The sequence below is a fragment of the Amblyomma americanum genome, chromosome 6 (assembly GCF_052857255.1).
Source record: "Amblyomma americanum isolate KBUSLIRL-KWMA chromosome 6, ASM5285725v1, whole genome shotgun sequence".
NCBI lineage: Eukaryota > Metazoa > Arthropoda > Arachnida > Ixodida > Ixodidae > Amblyomma > Amblyomma americanum.
Genome location: NC_135502.1, coordinates 169,248,122 through 169,272,628, shown reverse-complemented (window position 1 = coordinate 169,272,628; position 24,507 = coordinate 169,248,122). Strand labels below are relative to the sequence as shown.

Genomic DNA, 24,507 nt, shown 5'->3' with positions numbered 1-24,507 from the left:
GAGGCCCAGTGGATCGCCATTTTTGGAAAAAGTGCGGTTGCAACTCCTCTGTGGCAGTGTTATGAAGGGAATTCTGGTATTTGCGTGATATTTGTTGCTAGTTTTTTTCGTTTCTGCGCTTATGATGAGGTTATGATGGTTTGGTACAAAAGCCACCTTTCTTAAGTGTAATACACCAATGTTATTAAGTAGCGCTGCGTCTGTGTGTTGTCCTATCTGTGCCTTCCGGGCTCACACTGCATATTTCATATGAAAAGAAGTTGGTTCAAAGCTCCCACAAAAGGTGGACGTAGAATTTCACTGCGCATGCTTTAGTTCCAAGTTCAAGAATACGGCCTTCTGCATGGAATCTCTCAACTGACACTAAGGACAACTCCAATCAATTTTTGTCCCATAGAAAGAGATCATTTTATGCCTCTTCCTGGCTATGATGATGTTCCTTCGGCAAAAAATGGCGCCTGAATTTAGGGACGAAAATAGATTTAAAAGTTCTCTTGGCTCTAAATGCAAAGTCGTGGTGCCATGATCGAAGGGAACTCAGTGATCACCGCATCGCGATGGCTGACAGTGCAACCTGGCTTCAGAAATCCGGATGCCGTCTCGGTGTCACCGCAGTTAGCTTGCGAAACGGCCGGGGCGGCTACACCTGTATTCCATGTCTTGGTTTTTGCTAGTTTGGAAAACTCTGCTTCTTCTAAGTAGTTTCTCTCCGATCAAAACGAAAGTATCTCGACACAGGCCTACTTTAGCTTTGCATCAGTTACCATTTGCAGCTATAAACCACTCGATGTATTTACTTATTTCTCTGCCCTTAGAACCGATGCTGGGACATTGCTTAGGCCAGTAGAGCACAGATTAGATGTGTAGTCTACCGACAGTGAAGTGAGAGTAATTTTTTCACTATTTCAGGAGAGAATACCAGCCCTTCCAAAAAAAAAAAGGTAATACTTGACCGCTATTTTGCGCAGTGCATCAGGATTAAATTTTACAACCAAGCGCTGCCATCTGAGTGATTTAAAAAAAACAGTTTTGGTGTTTTTCGCCTAAAATTAAAAGGTTTTACAGTGGGGCGAAAAGTTAATACACACGGTAAACAGTATGGGAAAGGAACCCGAATTTACAATAGGCAGCGAAGTATTTTCACTGTCAAAAGAATGAACTTTCCTAGGGTAACCACGGAGCGCCGATCCGCACTAGGAGTTTGCAATAGATTTAGGAGAAGAAGAATGGGGCAGAGAACAGGTCGCTGGCCAAGAAAAGCAGCTTACCTCTCAAATCTAAGCCATGTAGAAGTTGCAGCTGCTCAGTATTCACCTACGGAGCAGAAACTTGGGGTTGGCCAACAGGCCCGCCATTAATTTGCGGGTTACGCATGTTGCAATTGAATATAAAATGATTAATTTAATGGTACGAGGCTAAAAGAAAGGAGGTCGGCGGAAAAAAACGGCGAATTAATGATATCCTAGTTAAAATCAGGAAGTAAAAATTAACATGGGCAGGTATGTAATTTCGGTGAGCGGATTACGAACAAGTACTCAGAGCAAGGGAGCTGATTCCAGTAGAGGGTGAACGTAGAAGGGGGCGGCAGAGCGTCTGCTGGGAAAGTGAGACTAGGGAGTTTTCGAGGATGAGGTGGGGAATCAATTTGCACTTCAGAGGACGCAGTTGATGGTGATGGTGATCATGGTGGCAGTGGTGATGGATGTCAGTTAGTGCCAATGTGATTAATCTTGAAAAAACGTAGCAGCACTAAAAAACGGGGACGAAAAAGACACACGTATGACCGGGCGAATGCTGCATTCGTCCTGTCGTATGTGTGTCTCTTTCGCCCCCGTTTTTTAGTGCTGCTACGTTTTTTCAGGATGGACCAATACCAAATGGCCCAAACTTCGGTGCTTTTGTCAATTTGAGCTCATGCGGAGCGCGCATTGCTAAATCATTATCAACAAAGTTTGTTTCGTTTGAATTCATTTTAATTTAAGTCTCTTGTTTTTTGTTGTAACTTGAAAATACACTGGTAGCGGTGAGTTTTGTGGAGGGTCAGCCGTACCACGTTTTCCCTATCCTCACTTGTAGGGTCATCAACCCACTGGCCATATGAGCCTTGTGGATGAGATTTCTCAGCCATGACGCGCGCCAACATTTCGTGCGCATGCGCATAGGGAGCTGCTTTTGTCCTTGTAAGCAGTGGAAGTGCTTGCAGCTAACCTGGTATTTGTGCCGCTGCCGCGTGTTTGCAGATGACGGCCGTGCTCCTGGACCGCCTGAGACCCCCGTGAGTTTCGACAGGATTTCTTACGCCCTGCGGTGCGGTACACTGACAGAGATTAAGACGCGCTTTTTGGGAGGCAACATGCAGTTTTTCACGATTACCTGATACATTTAAAAATGAACTAATGACACCGTAATGAAGGCACGCATTGATTATCATTGATCATGCAGTTACTACACACCAGAACCTCTCAAATGACCCTTGCAATCATTACCTATTCAAGGAAATAACGCCCGCTATGATAACCGTGGTGTGGGGCTTGGATTTATTGAGAGTTCCACGCAGGCACATTTATTTTAAGTCGTGTGTCTTGTTGCACATTTGTGCCTGAAACAACAAATTGCGCTGGTGGTGGTGGTGAAAACATTTTTTTGAAGATGGAGAGAGGTGTTGGGTGTCGTTACCTGAAGGGTCACGCCCTTACAACAAATAGGTGGGATGCCTAGTCAGGCACCCCACTTGCGGTTGCCGCAGCCCGGGCGCGCTGCGTTAAGGCCCTTTGGGCCTCGAGGGTGCAGCAGCCGGACAGGGCCGCCTCCCAGTCCTCTCGGGTGGGGTTTGGGATAGGGGGTAGGGATAGGTTCTGCTGGCAGGCCGACACCATGTGGTAGTTGTCAGACACCTCCCCACAGTGTGAGCACCGCCCGTCGAATTGAGGATCGAAGTGCTTTAGAGTTGTCGGGAACAGCATCGTGCTAGTGAGCAGGCTCAGGAGTACCCGCTCGTTTGCCTTCCCCAGCCCTTTGCACGGGGTGCGAAGAGTTTGATGCGTGGATTTGTAATAATCGCATTTTTCCTTAAAAGTGTAAACCGGAATAAAATAGGAGTGCTGGTCATTGATGGGTCCCGTGGGAAATGCCCGGAGAGAGAGCGCGCGGGCGGCCGCGTCGGCTGCTTTGTTTCCGCGGAGGCCTTGGTGACCTGGAGCCCAAACGAAAGATCGGCGCGCAGGATGCGAGTCTCGGCTACAATTTTGGTAGATGCGATAAGCCAGGGGAGTGGCCCACCCTTGCTGGACGTTTCGACAAGCCCCTCGCGAGTCGGTGATTATGTATTTGGAAGAGGAGTCGGAGGCTGCCGGGGCGATGGCAACCTCTTCTGCGTGAATTGCTGACAGGGCCTTGAAAGTAAGGCCGCCTACTGTTTTGCCCTCATGAACGACCGCGGCCGTGTACCATCCCCTGGGGTCCGGGCCGGAGGTGTCCAAGCAGAAGACTCCTGGTTTGCTCCCAAAATGGCGGTGCAAGGCTTCCGCCTGCGCCAGGCGCCTGCCATTATGGTCCTCTTTGGACATGTTGGCGGGGAGAGGCCGCACGTGGAGGGCGCGTCTCCAGTGTACGGAAAGGCGGCCTCTCTCCTCTGTGAATTGGATGTGCTGGATCTGCAGACGGGATAGACGGCGGTGACCCGACCCGGTCATTATGAGACGAGTGTATTGGTTGTTGAGGTGGGCCTCCCGAAGCTGCCTGAGAGTGTTCACCATCCCCGGTGCCATGAGGTGGCCGGTAGAGGTAGAGACCGGGAGGTCCAGCGCTCGTTTCATGATTTTGCGGAGGATGACCTCAAGGGCAAACTCTTCCTGTTTCCGTAGGTGGAGGTAGGGAGTCGAATACAAGATTAGACTGGTCACGAGTGTGTTCGCCAGCCGCAAGGCGTCTTTGCATCGTAACCCACTGCGCTTGTTGGAAACCCGGCGGACCATGCGACCCACCTTATCCCCCACCTGCCGGAGCTTGGCGAGTGTTGTGTCGCAGCGTCGCTCGTTGTGTATGAAGAGTCCGAGGACTCTGATTTCCTTGGATTAGTGAATGGGACCGCTTTGCAAGGAGAGATGGATTTGTGCTGAGCATGTGCGCGAGGGGCGCAGATAATAATAATAATAATTGGTTTTGGGGGGGAAAGGAAATGGCGCAGTATCTGTCTCATATATCGTTGGACACCTGAACCGCGCCGTAAGGGAAGGGATAAAGGAGGGAGTGAAATAAGAAAGGAAGAAGAGGTGCCATAGTGGAGGGCTCCGGAATAATTTCGACCACCTGGGGATCTTTAACGTGAACTGACATCGCACAGCACACGGGCGCCTTATCGTTTTTCCTCCATAAAAACGCAGCCGCCGCGGTCGGGTTCGAACCCGGGAACTCTGGATCAGTAGTCGAGCGCCCTAACCACTGAGCCACCGCGGCGGGGCAGGACGCAGATGCACGAATTCCGATTTATGCGGGGAGCATTGCAGACCAGTCACGGGCATAGCGGTCCACTATGCTGTCGGCCGTTTGCAGGCTGGTCTCTATGTCCTCTAGGCGTCCTTGCGTAGCCCAAAGGGTGATGTCGTCGGCGCACAGCGCGTGCTGGATCCCTTCGACCTCACCCAGCAGGGCAGGTAAGCGAATCATGGCTATGATGAATAGTAGAGGTGACAGCACCGCGCCTTGTGGAGTCCCCCTCGTGCCGAGCAGAAAAGGTCCATGCTCTTGGTCCTGTATTCGGATGTAGGACAGTCTGTCCGTGAGAAAATGTTTCACGTAATTGAAGGTATTGGTGCCGTAGTGAGTTTGACTTAAGTGTGAGAGTATAGCCTCGTGGGTTACGCTGTCGAACGCTCCTTTCAGGTCGAGCGCGAGGACAATTTTCACAATTTCACCAGCGCTGCGACTAGGAACAAGAACAGAGAAGGAAGACAAGGACAAGCGCTACTAACAACTGAAAGTTTATTTGAAAAAAACACTGATTATATGCACACAACTGACAACCCAAAGCGCCTGCGCTTCCCCCACCAGGCACGCAAAAGAGAGTTAAAAATCTAGATACAAAATTTCACACTCATGTAAGTTTACAGATGGTGTGCTAACGCACGTGTCGATGTTCTTGTGAATGTGATAGGCTTCACACAACTCCCTAGTTAACTGATCTGGATGTCTGAATTTAATCTTAGCCCTGTTAAGCAGAGGAAAGCATGCTTTTTTGTTAGACACACCGGGTTTGTTTAGAAGACAATCTCTGTAATGAAGGGACAGATTTGATGAAGGAGCACCATTCAAAGAGGTTCTATGCTGACGTAAGCGTGTATTTATGCATTTACCGGTTTGCCCAATGTAACTTGCCGCATTTAAAAGGTATGTCATAAACCACTCCCTCTGCACATGGCACAAAGGTTGACTCATGATCCACCTGGCATGCATTTTTTCTTTTGCCTCTTATTTGCTTATTTTAAATGCGGCAAGAGTTACATTGGGCAAACCGGTAAATGCATAAATACACGCTTACGTCAGCATAGAACCTCTTTGAATGGTGCTCCTTCATCAAATCTGTCCCTTCATTACAGAGATTGTCTTCTAAACAAACCCGGTGTGTCTAACAAAAAAGCATGCTTTCCTCTGCTTAACAGGGCTAAGATTAAATTCAGACATCCAGATCAGTTAACTAGGGAGTTGTGTGAAGCCTATCACATTCACAAGAACATCGACACGTGCGTTAGCACACCATCTGTAAACTTACATGAGTGTGAAATTTTGTATCTAGATTTTTAACTCTCTTTTGCGTGCCTGGTGGGGGAAGCGCAGGCGCTTTGGGTTGTCAGTTGTGTGCATATAATCTGTGTTTTTTTCAAATAAACTTTCAGTTGTTAGTAGCGCTTGTCCTTGTCTTCCTTCTCTGTTCTTGTTCCTAGTCGCAGCGCTGGTGAAATTGTGAATATGTACCAACTAGCTCAAACCACCATTTTGCTAGAGGACAATTTTATCGTTTTGGGGGTGTTTGACGGGGTTCAAAATTTCCCGGTCGAGTTGAAGCAGGACATCCTGTGCGGATCTGTGTCGGCGAAATCCGAACATGGTGTCCGCGAAGGTGTTGTGTTGTTCGCGGTATTCGGACAGCCGATCCCGCACCATCGTCTCCATTAATTTGCCCACACACGAGGTGAGAGAGATGGGGCGGAGGTTGTCCGTGTCGATCGGTTTCCTCGCCTTCGGGATGAAGATGACAAGGGCCGTCCTCCAGTCAATGGGGAGGGGGCTTTCCCCCGTCCAGATCGCATTGATGTAATCTAGAAGGCACTGGTACGCTGAATCAGGAAGGTTCGCCAAAAGTTTGACGGTGACCTTGTCTCGGCCCGGCGGTGCCCCTCTTCATTTTGGCCAGACTGGCCCGCAGATCGTGAAGCTGGAAAGGCTTGTCCAACAAAGCCATGCACTCATTTCAAGGAAATACAACGCAGTTTGCACAGGCGCTCCGGGATCGCAACCTGTGCACAGCTCAGGACACCCGCAGATCGGCCTACTCCTATGCAGGCAGGGAATTGCACTGGAACGTTTTGGCTGGCTAATTGGTTAAGCGTCCTGTATCGAACAGCGCGAACACAAAGGTTGTGTTCTTCTGTGTTATTCTGTTTCCTCCTCTCTCGAGCTTGTCTTTGTTGGCGCTGTTCGATTCTGGTTGAAACAACAAACCCATTTTCACAAAATGTCTAGATATTTTCTGGATATATATTCTTAATCCTTGCACAATACGCAGTATATTAGCCGCGAGGCAAGACAAAACAAGAAGGCTGGACACCTGACGGGGCCTCTGCCTCACCGGGTGCCGCAGAGAACAGCAACATTGAACGCCTAAAAAAACATCTGATACGAACTTCTGCCGTAGTCTAAGCACTACGAAAACGCACTCGATGATTACGTAACCCTGTAATTCAAACTTTCAGTGAAGCCTGTTTAGGATTTTTTGATTTTCTGACGTATTGGGGCGAACAGTTTGAGAGAGACAGCGATACATGTGCAGTTATAGATCATTCTTTTTATTTTCCTCACGACCAACACCCCATTCCAGTCTGCCACGCCAAACAAGCCTACGCCGCCACTGAGCTCTCCTCGGGCAGGGCTTTTCGCAGAAGCTGGATCACACAGAACGAGCCACATTCCTCCGTTCTCGCCATTACTACCCTCCAAACCGCACTCAACCCACATCCCTTGGTAGCGAGTCTCCTGTGTTCGCTCTGCTGGTTACGTCTAACGCCTGTGCAGGAAAAACTAACTCTCAAAACAGGAAAATGGTGCTTAACATTTTCCTTGCTAACAGACAAAATACACACAAAAATATTGTGCGAACTGTGTTTTGTGAAACACGAAATCCTTCAGTGTTAACTAACTTGAGCCAGCCCAGTACTACACGGTATAACTTTCGAAAGAACTTCTTTAGACTACCCGCCATCAGAACGAGCTATGGTACACATTTAAACCCCAACTTTATAAATACACACCCACCTCTTCTTGACATATGGCAGCAATGTAGAGAACTCAAAACGTTCAAAAATGCCTTCAAAACGTACATACTGTCCAACTCAAGGCTTTAAACATACATGTTTTGAAAACCAACTAAACTTTGTTGGTTGTTATTTTTTCTTATTGCATTAGCACTTGTATAATGTTGTAATCCTTCGTACATTTCTGTGCACTGTACAGGTGACAGGGTCCTCGTCAGGCAGAGAGCGTTTGCCTTTTGCCCTGTCATCCTACACCGTCTGTGTCTGAAAGAATGTTACGAATAAAAAAATAAAAATAAATAATCAGTGTGTCACACTGCCGAGTCTCTAATCTTCTACGTATCAAATTCACAGGAACCGACCCACGAAGCAGCATCACCCGAGCCTCTCCCATACCCCGAGTACCCTGTCTTGACTGTCCCTGGCCCAAGGGTAAGGAACGCAGTGTTTAGCTGTGCCATGGATGGCGTCAGTGATTTTATCTCCTCAAATCTCATCACCTGGCCTCCCAAGCGAATAAAGTTGCAAAAAATGTCAGTGAATTTTGGTAATTCGACCAAAGGCGACTATGTGCGCTAGTATGATGTGTATTGGTGCTGCGCTCCTCTGCTAGGTTAAGATGGTTGTTGGTGTGTATGTTCTTTCATGCAAAAGTCAAAGGAGGACATGCGACCAAGGAAGGTGCTATGGCAGATGTTGCCATCGGTGGGACTTTGGTTGCGACGCAGGTTGCTCTATCCTAGCAGCCTCTCACGATTAGATAGGCCGCCGCCTGACACGGTGGGCAGGTTGCCCATCACCCGGTGGGGAGATGAGCAGTCTGCCACAAAACCGGCTTCATACAAACAGACAGACAAGCACACTATGACCAAATGCGGGGAATGACCACTATAATAGACAAACTGGCGCAATAAAAACGTCGCTTTGAGCGAACGTAGCTTAATTTAAGTTCTCCTCAAGAACTGGCGACTGATTAGACTGCGCAGCTGCTTTCGCGCCTCGTGCATCCCTTCTGGCATTCGTAGAACGCCAGTAATCTTGTCCAGAACGTGACGCTGTCCTGTCGTATCCCTAAAATAAATTGATGTGTCAGTGCCTAAGGAATGCACCAGTCCTTCGGCCACCTACTACGCACATTGAAAAGCGCACGTCGCCCATATTCCCATAGTATATAACTTGGCCACGCGCTAATGACCGATAAAACATCCCTTTAAAAGAAAAAAAATTGGCGGTGGTTTTGCTCTGGTTAAACCTGGAGTGACGCGATAGCTACAGCGGGCTGAGTGGAACTTGGTCCCGTGACCAACACGTGACGAGCCATGTGATCAGCCATGGCGCCGCAGCTGCTCCGCATCACGTGACCAACCACGTGACAGCGTGGCGGCGCCGCCAAGCTGAAGGCTCGAAATACTACCGTAATGTAGCTATCGCTAGAAAATTTGGACAACGCTTAGCATACCCTTAAGAGTAGAATGCAATATAATTAGTGATCCCTCCAGCGCAAATACTCCGTCTCATTTACAGCTTAGTACATCTCGGTGAGTCCTCGTAGACGTACTGGCGCTTGGATGCGGCTGTTAAGCGATGCGCCACTGCCCCGTCTAGTGACTCTTTGAAATAAAGCCGCCAGTAGCGCTTGTGAGATCCAGGCTTCTCTTTCCTCCGAGCTCCCGTAAGGCTCCTTTCTACACAGACATTTGTTTGGGACTCTCGCTATCTCCCGTCCAATCAGCTGATGCGCAGTGTGAAGGTGAGCAGGTCGCAATGGCATCGAATGCCTTCATATAAATTTCACTGCCACTTGCCATGGTGGGCCTTCTGCTCTTTCGTGACATGGACAGACGAACGCCAGCTTTTTTTTGTGAACGGCACTCACCTCTAATGCTGTAGCATAAGTATCCACATTTCATGTATAGCACACCTTGTTCAGTAGCGATTACTTCGACATTGATGAAGCTGATAGCTTTGAGAGGCGCCTAAAAGAGCGCTGCAATAATGTCGCCTAGAACCCAAAAGTGGCTTCACATATGCTATTGCTGAGCCCTGCTTATCAACAGGCCGCGACATCAAAGGCGGAATCCGCACGTGATGGCTACTCGAGGGAGGTTAGTTCCTCTCCTTCATCTAGGATAATTTACTATCCAAACGACTAGAGCGGCAATGTTTAAAGACCTGCCACTGTTTGGAACGGGCCGCGACACGGCTGTGTCTATTTGTTACTATCTAAAGCACTCACACGCTCACCGGTACCGAGTAAGACTATTGACACGTATACGTACGGACGTACTATCCGGGACTGAAGTTTGCAGTTCGCGAGTTCTCGAAGCAAAAAAAAAATGTTTATTTAGAAGAAGGAGCATTTAGGCCTTTAATACGTTCATATGATATTAGGCGACTGGGTAAATGAGGTGGCGCTAAAATAAACGTTTTCCAAGATCTCGCGCCCCGCGAACGTTTGTCCCGGATAGTAGGTACACGTACGTAAGTTAAAGACAATCAAATGATTATCCACGACTGGGAGGCGAGTCGGAGGCGGCGAGGACAGAGCAGCTTCGCAGGCCGCTGCGCAAGAGCCTAACACGCCTCGTGTTAAACTGCAACACACTCTCGCGCTGTGTGTATTGTACATCGTCATCTTTAATCTGCGGCGCGAAGATATAAGATCAGCTTAACCTGATAACAGTTTAACCTTAGTGCAATATCGTCGCCAGACGTGCCGACGACTTAGGAAATGAAAATTATGAGCCAAATAGGCTAAACACTTTCTTTTGCATGTCTGCTCAGTTTAACCACGTTAAAACCCTACCAATTTATTTATTGATGCACTCCTAATCTGCTCGCCTTTATCTAAGGCATACATTTGCAATATTCGTATGCTTCTAACTTACTGGTTGTGGATAACTTATGGTTACTGTTATCTCTATTGTGTGGGTCACAGCAATTTCCTAGGTCATACGGCTTCATTTACCGCAAAGCCTAAACTGGATCCTCTAAGAGCGTAACCTTAATTGAAGGCATATATTTTGAAATTTTGTATCCGTCTACTGATGGATATCAGATAATCTCTTAAATTTGACGTTTACGCAGTATTCTTGCTGTAAGCCTCTACATTTATTCTTTAAGATAAATACAGCATGCCTCAGCATCATGGCGTTCGAAGCCACAATTTCCGCATGTCTGGTGGAAAGCTCTCGCACTGAACAGAAAACATCGCATAGGACAAATGGAGGTTCTAGGTTCACATACCATGTGCGACGAACTGTATTTTTGTTTAATTGCGTATACTAAGCATGATTAGTCCCCTTAAATTTAAAGAAGACACTGTTAAGTTAGCCGCGCTTTTTTTGGCATAGTGGTTCGTCACCTTGCTGATCTATAAATTAACTTTAACGTAAATGTAATTTAATGTAAATGTAACGGTAGCCTGTGGGCTATGGATGGAGTGATGAACTTATTTGGCAGACGCAGGAGCATTACACATACAAGTGCATATGCTTCTGTTTCGATTTTGTGGGGGTTTAATGTCCCAAAGCGACTAAGGCTATGAGGGACGGCGTAGTGAAGGGCTCCAGAAACCGACCACATGGGGTTCTTTAACATGCACACATATTGCGCAATAAAGGGGCGTCTATAATTTCGCGTCCAACGAAATAATTGCAGAAGAGTAAAAATAAGGTGCATTTTATAATAATAATAATTGGTTTTTTGGGGAAAGGAAATGGCGCAGTATCTGTCTCATATATCGTTGGACACCTGAACCGCGCCGTAAGGGAAGGGATAGGAGAGGGAGTGAAAGAAGAAAGGAAGAATTAGGTACCGTAGTGGAGGGCTCCGGAATAATTTCGACCACCTGGGGATCTTTAACGTGCACTGACATCGCACAGCACACGGGCGCCCTAGCGTTTTTCCTCCATAAAAACGCAGCCGCCGCGGTCGGGTTCGAACCCAGGAACTCCGGATCAGTAGTCGAGCGCCCTAACCACTGAGCCACCGCGGCGGGGAATGAAAATCCAAAATATATATTCATTATGTGAACGCTGGGTAACCGAAAAGTTTATTCTAAAAGAAATTTACATAAGCCCTTGTAAAGCTCTTGTGCCGAAACAACCTTGGGTCATCGTATTGATCGGATGAATTTTTATTTCAATCAGTCAATCAATCAATTTTATTTTCACCAAAATAAAATATACACGGCGAAAAATGGGAGTAGGAGAAAAAACTGCACAATTGGAGCTTGACAAAGCTCCAAGCACCCTGGCAACAATGACAGCACTGTAAGAGCTCAACTTTTGTTCATTTTGCAAGAGAAAAAAGAAATCGCAGTGAAAAATAAAGTATAAAAGAGTAGTATCTGTTACACTAATGGTCGTTAACAAACAACTGCATTGTGTCATTTGTGCTAAGCGCCGTAATATCTATATCTTTCTTTGAGTGGCAAGAAATTAATCGGTTCGAAATGAAACAGCGTGGAATTTGTTCATGTATTAGAAGTTTCTGAGCTAGAATAAGATTTGTAAAAATGCAGAGTGGTAGCTGAGGGCCTGCAAACTTCTGCTTCAGTGCCTCTATATATCCAGGATTGCTCCTTGCAAGCGTATACTTGAGGTGCATTTACTTGGATTACTGTCGGTAGCAGTGTCTATAATTACAAGTGCCAAAGACTCAAGAGAATCAGATTGTTAAGGTCATTTAATGTAGCAGTCTGCTGTATGGTTTTCCAGCACTGTGCTTACGCTCTTTTTACTCTTTAATGGTTTTGTTTAGGGGGGTTTAACGTCCCAAAGCGACTCAGGCTATGAGAGACGCCGTAGTGAAGGGCTCCGGAAATTTCGACCACCAGGGGTTCTTTAACGTGCACTGACGTCGCGCAGCACACGGGCGTCTAGAATTTCGCCTCCATCGAAATTCGACCGCTGCGGCCGGGATCGAACCCGCGTCTTTCGGGCCAGCAGCCGAGCGCCATAACCACTCAACCACCGCGGCGGCTACTCTTTAATGACAGGCCTGTAGTTTTTCTGGATTCTGAGAAAAATAAGTTGATCACGCGGATTTGTTTGCTCGCAGAAGACGTTTTTCGTTATTTGTCCACTGTTGCAAGTGTTTGCAGGGTTCATGCTGGCCTCGAGAGCAAATATTCAAGTGCTCGCAAGGACTGAAAAGCCGGGAAGCTTATAAAACAGCATTTTCTATACAACAGAAAAGTGCCCTTCAGTTGACAAGACATTTATCAAAATGCTCAAACAAATTTGTGTGTTAGTCTTGGCCTTCACGAAGTTCGGCTTCTTTTCTTTCAAACACCTATCTGGTCCTATCTGAGCGCCTTTTCTTTTTCACAAAGGTGAATTACTCGATCACCTAGATTATACTGTTTCGACGCTGTATTTGACAGTTCAGTTTCCAAGCCTCAGGGCACGTGCGTTTCGTGCCGTTCATACACATGAGCCAGGAGTCCATGGTAGAGAGCGGTTGGTCAGATGGTTCTTAATAACAACAAAGTGAACAACAGAGGGAAAAACTCGTGGTGCTTGCCAACGTTTCGACAAGCGGACTTGTCTTCGTCTGGGCAAATTGTTCATCATTGGCGGGATGGGTCATCCCTCCGAGGAGGAAGGCCCGGTGAGGGGTAGGAGGGTGTGAAGTGGGAATGGGGTTAGGGTAGGGATGGTGAATCTTCTACAGTCATGACCGATGCCTGCTAAAGTTGATTAACCAGTTTACCTGCAAAGCTGAGAAAAGGAAAAAAAAAGCCAGCTCAGCAGAAAGGAATCGCGGGGTGTCGTGCGTGGAGAGATAGCGGGCGTGGGCTTGGAAGCCTGTGTGTGCAGCTGCGACAGGTGGCTTGGTATGACTGAATGCTTTGGCCTGAAAAACTCTGATTAGAGATAATTTTGCATGACAGAACGAAACACCCGGGAAAAACATAATAAAGGAAGAAGAGAACACAGGTAATATATTACCATTTTTCACGATATTTCGTTCTGCAATACTGACTAATCCCTAATCGGAGTTTTTCACGACAACGCAGAGTGTCATCCCAAGCTGCCCGTCGCAGCTAGACACAGCCCTTCATGCCCGCGCACGCTATCTCTCCTCGCTCGACACCCCGCGATTCCTTTCTGCTGAGCTGGCTTTTTTTTGTTTTTGTGAGCTTTGCAGGTTAACGGGTTAATCAACTTTAGCAGCCACCATGACTCGACAAAATTCACCCTCCTCCCCTAACGCCATTCCCACTTCATACCTTCCTCCTCCTCACCGGGCCTTCCTCCTTGGAGGGATGAGCCTATTTAAACCCCAGGAATGATGAACGCTTTTCCCAGACGAAGACAAGTCCTCTTGTCGAAACGTTGGCTAGCACCCTGACGCTTTCCCTCTCTTGTTCCCTTTGTGGTTAACATGAGCCAGGAGTACAATAAAGACTGAGCACAGGGTCAGTCTCAGAGAGCGTGAACACGGCTCCGTGTGGCTGCGCGCATGCGGAGCACCATTGCGGCCAAGCCTGTAGCAAACTCGTGCAAAGGGGCACTAGACGTCAAGCACCGCGTCGAGGTCTCTCTTCTTGTGGACCACACTGCAGTGAATCATGAACGCGTTAGATGAAGTGGCATTCCACACGTGAGTGGACACGCAGAGTCTTCTTCCCGCTAAGTGTGATTGACCCTGCACATGAGCAGGAACCGCGCACAGCAGATTGTGGAATTTTTTCCCACAACGATTACAAGCTGCTGGCACGTGTGCGCAGTATCTGCTACAGTGCTTTGGCGAACCGCATCGGAAGTAACCTTATTGCTTTGCTGCCGTGGATTCGGTTCATAAGTGAAGGAGCACACTGGTAAAAGAAGATCAGTGTATTCCAGCATCTTTTCCCGAATGTGCTCGTGGAAACCTGACAAGGGCGAGGCAGAACGCGGCGAGTGCGGGAGGCGAGAGACATGAGCCGCAGTAAGAACAAAGATCTCCCGTCCCGTGTCAGGCGCGTGGCCCTGACTGCTGTGTCAAGACACTCTGGTGGCTGCCGACGTCATTAGCACAAACAGCACCGCAAACCATCATATTAGGCAAATAATCCTACGTGAAACGTACCTCACAGCGTTTCAACCTTTAGGGACAGAAGCTGTATACGCTCGCACGTGAAAGGAAAATACGTATTACTTGGACGAGAGATAAGTTCATTTCTAGACGAATGCAAAATGTAACACAAAACAGGTATAAAATTTGTAATGCCTTGCTTTTAGGAGACATAATTTTTGTATACAAGAGACAACATAGCTCGTCAGTGCACCTAATCTGGAATACACCTGCTGCATAAAGAAACTTCACTTACCGAGATTGGCGATTCTGGTGTGGTTGCTGGGGCAACGGTAACAGTAGTCCCATCAATTACGCTCCACGGCCATGTCGAGGGGACACATCATCATGTATACAGCTTGCAGTCGCATTGCTGCTCATGGCAGCGGTCGTGTAAACCACCGCAAATGTATTTGTGCCAGACGGGTATCACAAACGCCCAACGTCCAACATGAACAACACGTACGAAACGCTTATTCAGTGGGGTGATACTTCAAACCATCCAATTGAGAGCAGGGGCTGAAATTTTCTTCGCGAAGCTAGAGCTAGCCTCTGTGGGCGGGACCGGAGGAGGCCTCCTTGCCGAATTGTGCAACCCTCGCACCCTTTCTCTTAGGCGCATACGGTGCTGCACACTCGGTCGGCTATAGATGTCACCTCTTCAGGTGGCTTTCGCCTTTTCATGTTTTGTGATGACTCTTTCCAGTGCTTACACTGTGCACAGAACAGAAATGATTCGAATGCGTCGCCTAAAGCAACCCGGCCGTTTACGTATTTTGCGGACATCAGATGATATACATCACGACGGTCGAAACATTACATCAGAGGTAGTTAGCTAATGGTTTTTCTTGCATGTAGTAGCGGTGGTAGGAGATGCCCACTGTCGCAGTTCGTGTGAAAATAAAATGGTCGAAAGACCTGATCCACTCAGGTTTGTGTAATAAAGTTACTTAACAGCCTCCCATGAAATTGTGAGCAGCGTTTCAAAATTTCGGGTGGAGCCCTCACGAGCCTTGTGTGTTGCCTTACAGGGTCCTCCTGGTGAACACGGACTCCCTGGACGACCCGGAGATCGTGTAAGCAGGACGAAATGATTGATCCCCGTTTTCTTCACTTCACCTTGCTTTTCTTTAGGGCCCCAGAAGAGGAGTGGTGTTTGAATAGGTAAAAAAGTAGTGAGTTTTAAGCGCGAAAGATTATTTTTCGCTTTTCATTCGAAAGCTGCTGGGCATGGGAGGGTTCCGAGATAGGGCGTTCTTATGGTTAGCTTCTCGAAGGAAAATATTTCTATAAAACGGTCTTCTGGTTTCGCAATTGAGGAACTGAAGCGTGGGGGCCTGTGCCGTGTTATATGGCAGCAGAATGCATTCAGTTCAGTTCATAGCGGGTGCGAACAGCTATACAGCAGTAGCATAGCCTGCGCTGCGAAGGAATTAATGAACACTGCGTCATGGCACGATAAGCAAAACACTCTGTTAAAAAAATTGGGAGATACTTAGGCACTCCCTTTAAGGGTATGACGCGGCAGGGTTAATGGGTCCGGTCAGCGTCTGCATCTTATCTCGTTAGCCTATAACCCATCACGTACTTTACTAATGTGGCCAGATCAGATGACACACTAAGGTCACGTTACACAAACAAGCATGCAGTTGCTCGCGTCCACTCACCCCTCACCGACATGCAATTTGCTACTCGCTTAATCATTGCTGACTTGATCAGGGCCTTTCTAATCACACAAACACTCATGAGCATAAAGTCATAAGCTACCACATCATGTGGAGGAGTCCACGACATACGTATGAAACCCGCTTTCACAAAGCCACATGAACGTACTTGCGTGGCCGTGTGTCTGACTCGAAATGCATGGGGCAGGGATTTTACTTGTCACCAAAGGTTATGCACATAACAAACGACACGAATAGAGAAGACACGACTACGACGAGCCTGTCGTAGTAGTCGTGTCTTCTCTATTCGTGTCGCCTTTTATGTGCGTAACCTTTGATGGTATTCCAAGTATCAAGCCAACTCGCTTGGGAACAACTCTTGGAGTAGGGATTTGATTCCCCACTACAGACACCAAATTGCTTTTCAGCACAACTAATTTGCTTTATATACTGACATGTCATAACAACGTTTAAATAATGTTGTGACCGTTTAGGCACAATGTAAGTAACATTTTAATCACTTTTCAATTGCTCCGCTCCACGTGCGACGTCAAACTTTGCGAAAAATCCGGAGCTTCGCGACACCACAACGCTGGACGCCGACGAGACGACGCCGAGTTTCCCGCTGAACGAGAGCCTTAAAGCTATATTTTCAAATTAAACCGTGGCAATACGTGCGTCGAACAGGCGCGCACTTCAGTAAGGCGGAGAAGTATTTAAACTGTGAAACGGAGCATGGACTTAAGACTAAGCTTTCAGGTAAGAAACATTAATGGCGAATAAATAATGTGGTTGTTAGTAGCTATAAAATCGATTATTCTTGCGAGACGAATTAGAAAGACTTGGCAGCAATGGTTACATAAATTAAGTTTATTGTCTTTGTTGGGGATAAAAGAGAGTTATAGCACATCATTACCTTGTTTACGTTACCTTTTACCGGGTAGCGACTTATTTGGCCGTTACCAGGCCGCTAGCACTTTGCGGGATCTCTTTTAGCGTTGCGGAGAGTCAGCGTACGCTCGTAAACAAACATGGCGGCCGATAGCGCGGCCGCTTCGGACCAAGTACAGCACCGCCGCCGCGTTCTTCGGCACTATTTCTCGCTTTAAATGAAGGCATTTCCTTTTAATTCGCATATTCTCAATCATAATTCGAGTTTTAAGTGAAAATTAGCCCACGTATTCGAGATAATTTGGTGATTTTCGAGCAGTTAAGCCTAAACACAGCATTAAATGACTATGGCCTATGTGTCGTGTATACAATGCTCTATCGTGTACGTAGCCAAAATAGCAACTACAACACTGCAGTTCTTCAGCTTTGTGCCACCTTTAACTTTTTCCTATATTTTCATATGCTTCTTCTTAGAATGACAAAAAAAAACTGGTAATTCCGACGCCATATTCACCAGTCGGTACAGGAAAAAAAAAAAGTTTCTCCTGCCTAGAATTAGCAGGCTTTGACTTACTGTCACTAGATGGAGGCACTGTGGAGATTGAGCCACAAATATCAAAAGAATTGACGCTGCGGCACGGCAAGCAGAAGGTGCCGCAGTTTTGCTTTTTGCAGCATTCGCAGTGCAATGACAACTGCGTACACCAAGCTTACTGCTTTCGGCAGAGTAAAATTGTCTACTGAACAGGGTAGGCAAGGTGCCTAGCTCCACGGGCGCTGTTGAAAAGCCGCTGAGCCGGCTATTAGCTGACAGGTGTATAGTGTGTACGTCTTTATATGCATAGAAAAAGAATAATAAATAGCAATTAGCATCTCACTGCATCGAAAGGCTTGTAATGCATGCGTATTTTCGTCTGGAATAAATGCTAGGGCGTCTGTGATCATCAGCAGTTGTTCTCCCGTTGCGGTAACTTGTTACGGGAGGGACGGTATGCTGACATGTCTTCTGGTGTGCGCAGCGCTAACCGGAAAGTCCGGAGTCCGGTGAACAATAACGTAAACAAGGTAGCGATATGCCATAACCCTCTAATATTCTAATACCGATCTGACACGGCGCATGTGACGCAAGTTATCTTCCGAAACCAAATATGCATTACGGTATGAAATGATACTACAATGGATGGCCGAAAGGTAAAGTAACCTATTTTTTATTTGCAAACATACAGTTACACCGAAAAGCCTTTTATCACTTTTCCAAAACTGTACGAAGAGCGCTGAACGTGGTTCGGGAAAAAAGGAATTCGCCAGGCACACCCTATAAACATGCCGCATCACCACTTCGTCCGTACAGAGCTTGGTGTCCCCGATAGTCTTGTTAGGATGAGGCCTTAGGATGTGCTACTCTCTATGCACTTGGTCGAGTGAATACGCTTGGTTTAGAAAACACACTAGAAAGAGAATTTGATCTTTTCAGTAGTTCCACGAACACAGTCACCCAGCTGCAATAGCACGGCAGAACTCAGGGAGCCGCAGCTATTCAACACGCTTTGAGGTTTAAGGTTTTTCCTGAGCAGGTCACGTTATCAACCACTGTTCACATTTTGTCCAACGGGCATGTATTGCTCTTGGATGGGGCTTTGTTCGAGTTAAAGTATATTTCATTTCCTTTTAGCAGTAAAAGAGGGGGAGGGGGCAGTACTAAAAGCTGTGAAAACAGCCTTATTGAGTCCTGGCCTACTGAGAAAACTTGTACAATAGAAAAACACGAGGAAATCAGATTAGCATGCTCACAACTAAACACGTCTGTGTTTTTAGTACTTCATGGGTATATACAAAGACAATTTATGCGATACAGCCCGGAAAACAGAGAGAAAATGGCAGAAAGAGTGCTTAGACATAAAACAATCATACCCAAAGTTGGAAACAGGAAGAACAAAAACAAGTTCTAAATTAATAAGTTTTCAAGAAAAAAGGCTCATTTGGTGGTTTGCTACACAAGGTGGATGGAATCCGGCAGAATGAAACTTGTTTAACTATTATGTTACAGTGAAAGGCAATGAGTGTGCGTATGAGGACGTGCGAAATACTGGAGAACGATATTTTTTCTTTATGTCGTGTTTGTCAGTTTCCTGGATTTTATTTTAATTGTGCAAGTGAAATGACAGCATTGTCATGAGATTTGATGTAAGATTTATTAGTTGTGGTGAGTCTGTAATTAAATAACTCGAACGCAGAAAGTACATCATATCTAAAGAAAGGCCTTCGGCTGGATGGCAGTTCGTTACACCAGCGATATACTTACCGCTCTTTTTGTAAACTGGGGTACTAAACTGGGGTAATATATGCTGTTTTGATAAATTCGTCACTCCTGAGATACACCAAACCTAGCTACAGTATTGAAGACGTTGTAGCACAAGATCATTATATAACAGAAGTTTGTTTTTAAGAGGTAGTAGCTGTGTCGTTTCAACGACGGCGCCAACAGCTGATGATACTTTACATTGAAGATAACCAGTATGGTCGTTCCAAGTCAGGTGCCTCGAAGGAACACTCCAAGGACTTTCACAAGGTCTTTGAGTTCAATTAGCTCTGTATTTCATCGTATGTTCATATATCATGGTTATGTCTTCCCTTTAGGTTGGTAACACACTGCTTTTGTTTTGCTTGTGCTAATTTTCGAGCATTTGCTTTCACCCAAACATCTAAAGCATTAAATGCACTTTTTGGGTGCTCTTCAAAGTCTCTTTCCGTTGTCACGGACAAGAAAATGAAGGTGAGGTCAGCATAGGAGTTGAAAATTAGGCCCTTGTACAATGTTCCATAACAATAATAATAATAAGAAATAAAGCGACCCGACTATACTTCCCTGAGGCACGCCGTTATAAATGGTTTGTAGGAAAGGTTTAGCGTTATTTATTTCGACCCTGTGAACGTATGATTTAAGCAGTGCACGGGGTGCTCCTCGAATGCCGTATCTATGTAACTTTGAAAGAAAAATATTGAATTTCCAGGTGAAATGCCTTTGAAAAATCTATGTAGATCCCCAGCGCTATAAGTTTCATACAAAATGATTCTACAGTATGGCGATTTCTTTTTATGTTAGAAGGGCTATTTCTGCTTATCAATTGTTCCTAAAACCATTATGATAATTCAGGAGAAAGTTGAGACAACAAAGAAATTATATAATTTTGAAATTGCAATATTTTTCTATACCTTTAGGAAATATTGGTAGCTCCGAGACTGAGCGATAGTTGGAGAACGAATTTCTATCTCCATATTTTTATATTGGAATCACTCGTGCAACCTGCATAGCTTTAAGAAATGCACCTGCAGACCAAATTAAATCTTAAGTAAACGTGATGACAGGACAAATGATATCAACTACGTAGTTCACGCGAACTACCGTTTGGAGGGACGGAAACTCATTCTCCTACAAATCAGATCGAGTGCGACGCAGACGATGCAAAGAGGCCGGTGGAAAACTACTTTATTATCCTTGGCGCGTTGCTCCGCGCTTCTGGCGCCAGCGCGTGTTGCGAGCCGAACCGGTATTTACTATTTTTGGGGGTTTTAATATAAGAGAACACCTCTGCACAATTACTGCGAGCGAGAAAAAAATTGCTCACGGTTTTTCTCTGGTTAACCTTGGTCGAAAGCGAAAAGCTGCATCTCCCTGGCTACGTTTGTGGTCGAGCGACTGGCGGTTTCCATAGATAGCCATACTGACACACACACAGTAGTTGGCATTTTATTTTATGTGTTACATATTGCTTTCTTCGAAACGACATTAAAGGCGCTCACACAAGGCAGTATATATTTAATTTAAGTTTCCTTTCCTTACGGCGCGGTCCGAGTGTCCACCGAGATATGCGAGACAGGCGTCATTTCCTTTCAATAAAACCAATTTTCATTCCACTTTCCTTCCCTTAGAGCACTGTTCGGGTGTACGCCGAGATATGTGAGACAGGCGTCATTTACTTGTTCGACCTCTAGCTACGTTCGAGGTCAAACTTGCGGCCCCGCTGACGGCTCTAAAACCTAGCGCACTGAAACTTTTCACTTCAAAACGATTGGCTGCTTACAAACTGAGACAGGTACTCGTCCATGCCGTATGCACTATAAGTGCCAGAACCGTCGCAGTGGTCAGCCTGCAATACGAAAAAGCAATTTAAGGCTCCAGCGAATGGGCTACCATTTAGTTCGTTTCCCTCATGAAAAAATGTATCAAGTATTCTTGCCTGAGCGCTAGAATGCAATAGAGTTCATCTTACGTCAAAGTACATCAGAATATTTAGCGTTATCGTCAGAAAATATAAAAACATATTTGCAAAATATGCATTTTTGCTGCACGTAATCTAGATGCAAGTCTGTTTTGGTGCTGCCTAAATTTAAAAAAAAAAATGTTTGTATATTCTGTTCGTTTAAAACTTTGTTTAAAATGTTTAATCATGTTCAGTTGTTCTCCAGTTAGACAAGGTGTTTGAGGAATGGTTTTAATGGCCGTAACGAAAAGTATGCGTTATATGAAACTTTGAAGACGTCAATGAACTTGCAATGCACAGTGTCACTGTTTCCTGCTTCCTACACAGAGTTAGCCAACAGCACGACGAAAAGACTGGCTATGTTAATTGAAAAGACTGAAAAGAAAAGATTGGCTATGTTAATTGCTCGTATTTATTTTGTTTCGTTCATGTAGCGATTTCATTGTGTTTCCTAGCATAACCGTTCCGAAAGGGTCACTAGGACCAGTACATAGAGTACGTGCTTTGAGTAAATCTGAACTGATATCTGTGATAAACACATCTAGTGATGAGTTACTATGTATCCTAAGTCACACGAGTGGATTTTTGTTATAGGGGTTCAAAAACCATTTGCATCGATGCTATTGCATAGCTTCTTTTGGGAGCAGATCGTAACGAGAATATTCTGATTTATAAATTCGCCAAAATGAAGATCTATTCTCTTTTCTATCACTTAACCGAATAAATTGTCATGAAAATTAAAGAAATTGTCGAAATCGCCTGTGGCCGGCTGGTATAACACGCAATAGACACTCATTTGTGTGCGCAAAGTGAGATCCTCACAACCTAGAGTGACTGCGGAAAATTCAAGCAATTCTTTACTGATAATGCTTTCATCAAAATAGAAACGCCCCCTCCCCCCGCCCTTCTCGCCTGTCTCGATGACTTCGGCGAAAAGACTGATAGCCAGGCAAACTGCATACGTGTGAATCCTTATTGTACCATGTTTCTCTTAGCATGAGAACAGAAAAAGATATGCGAAAGGTGTCAAACAAGTGCGTCATTTCATCTTCCTTATTTTCTACTTATCGACCATTTTGGTGGAACAACAATAATGCCGGACATTTTTCCATCACTGTAGATTTAACAAGAACAAGAGAAAAAGAAGACATAAAAAAGCCAATTGAAACTCTTTCTAAGCGATGTTGGACAAGTAATCAGTGTGTTCAGTAGAGACGACGAAGTAGCATCTTCTTTCCGGGCATAAATTTTTCCTTGCCGCCTCCAGACATACTTCCAACCAAGCTCTTTTCTTCGCATTTGCCACTCAGAAAATTGTTTGGTTGACGCAGAAGGGTACGCATTATTGTAGATCGTCAACTTTGGCTTGAGGTCCAAGACTTTGAAGTAAGTTTCTGCGTTTTATCCTTTGCAAGAAAAAGGACGCGTTTAACCTCTATGTGCAAACTGTGCGACAACTTAGGCGCGGCGGAGTCGCCGGATTTTCGATCTCGGTGCAAAGCCTCAATGTCCGCATCTTCACGAGGAACGCCAATGATCTTTCCAAGCTTGTTTTTTAGTTCTAGGAGACTTTCCATGTCAGCTTGTGTTACAGACGACACGTCGATGTTAAAACATCTGGAGTGCTGTTCATTTAAGAGAAGTCGAATTTTGCGCTGTTTTCACTGCAAGCGCAAGCCATCACGTTCCTCTCGCAGAATAAGCTCACATTCCTTCAGGTCTCCATTTTCGTTTTCAACGGCGTTTACCGAAGTTTGCGTTTCTTCACGGGTTTCATACATAGATTTTAAGGTCTTTATTTTTTCGCTCATCATTTCTCAGATCCTGCTCGAATCCTTGTTTTAAGTCTGTGAAGTCTTCTGGCTTGAGCTCTCCCTTTAACTCATCGAAGAGCTTCTCAAGCTCTGTCGAAAATTCAGTGGAGTTTGTGAACGGATGTTCCTCCCGTACAACGGACGTGGCTGAAACAAGGCGACTGCACTAGAGGGTTTAATTGCAGTCGATACAATAGCAAGCAGAATGCAAGAGAGAAATACATATGTGTCAGCAGCAGTGTAGAGAATAAGCTGCAAGAAAAAAGAAATGGCAGGCAGGCAAAAGCAGTAAGACACAGGGGCAGGTGTTCAGCGCTGTGCTATCTCAGCCACTGCTGCTGCTGCCAATGCCGGATACTGCTCGCTTTCGAAGAATTTATAGCTGTAGTCCCCGTGACGTCACCGAGATCAGCTGAGTCAGCGGGCTCCTCGTGCGCGGCTAGCTGCAGCAGCACTCTGCGGTTAATAAGCAGTAAGCTGGCAGCGACGAGCGGCAGACAGGTGTCTGACGGGTGGTGAAGTTTTTTGTAACGATGGTCCTGCGCGACCAAGGCGACAGTGCTTAGCGATGTGCAATCTCCGCCCCTGCTGCTGCCAATGACAGTGGTAGTTTCGTCTACGTGTAGATGTTTAGTCCCAGGATGGAAGCGAAGCACCCAGCATCCGTCTCTCTTGCGGCGACTCGCAGTAAAGAGTAATTTTGTTCAGCTTTAAAACTCCTTAACAGCGTCCTACACTCGCCGATACGGTATTTCCTCACTTTCTAGTGAGTACGTTTCGAGCTCTTGTAGCGAGAAGTTTGCCTTGCTAAAGTTAACTCCCGGTTATTTGATGCCCCGTGTAATGACTAATGCTCAGTCCTTGCCACACCTCGTCGAAAGGTAGCCGCCGGTTGTCTTGGATCATTGCTGACACAGGAGCAAGGACGGAAGGCGTAGTCCCAATGCCGGAGCGTGTTGAACCAGCTAGTGTTCAAACTGGACTTTCAACGTTTTGATGACACTCCTGGACTTCCTGAAGATACAGCCTCGTATTCCATTACAGTGCTTTCAATCTTCGGTGAATTTCAGCTGGTTTTTGAGGCTGACTTATCCCGTAACCCTCCTTCTCTGGTGCATGCCTCTGAGAAAGCGGTAATCTTCAATGCGCTGTAGTGCCGTCATGCCAATGAACAGCGCCGCATTACACCACCTCGAGACGACAAAAACAACTCCAGGCTGGTACGTTGTATGAGATGATTCCGATATTTATTGACAATTTGAGGTTACTTTTTGCCCGACTTTCG

At 46.0% G+C, this 24,507-nt stretch overlaps 1 protein-coding gene across 1 annotated transcript in view; it reads left to right on the top strand.

Annotated features, from left to right (window-relative positions):
* Positions 1–24,507, top strand: part of LOC144094168 (uncharacterized) — a 459,487-nt gene that overhangs the window by 62,067 nt on the left and 372,913 nt on the right. Inside the window, exons 3-5 of the mRNA XM_077628085.1 lie at positions 2,241–2,275; positions 7,881–7,958; positions 15,623–15,667. Coding sequence (XP_077484211.1) covers positions 2,241–2,275; positions 7,881–7,958; positions 15,623–15,667 — 158 coding nt within the window. The remainder of the gene's footprint in view (positions 1–2,240; positions 2,276–7,880; positions 7,959–15,622; positions 15,668–24,507) is intronic.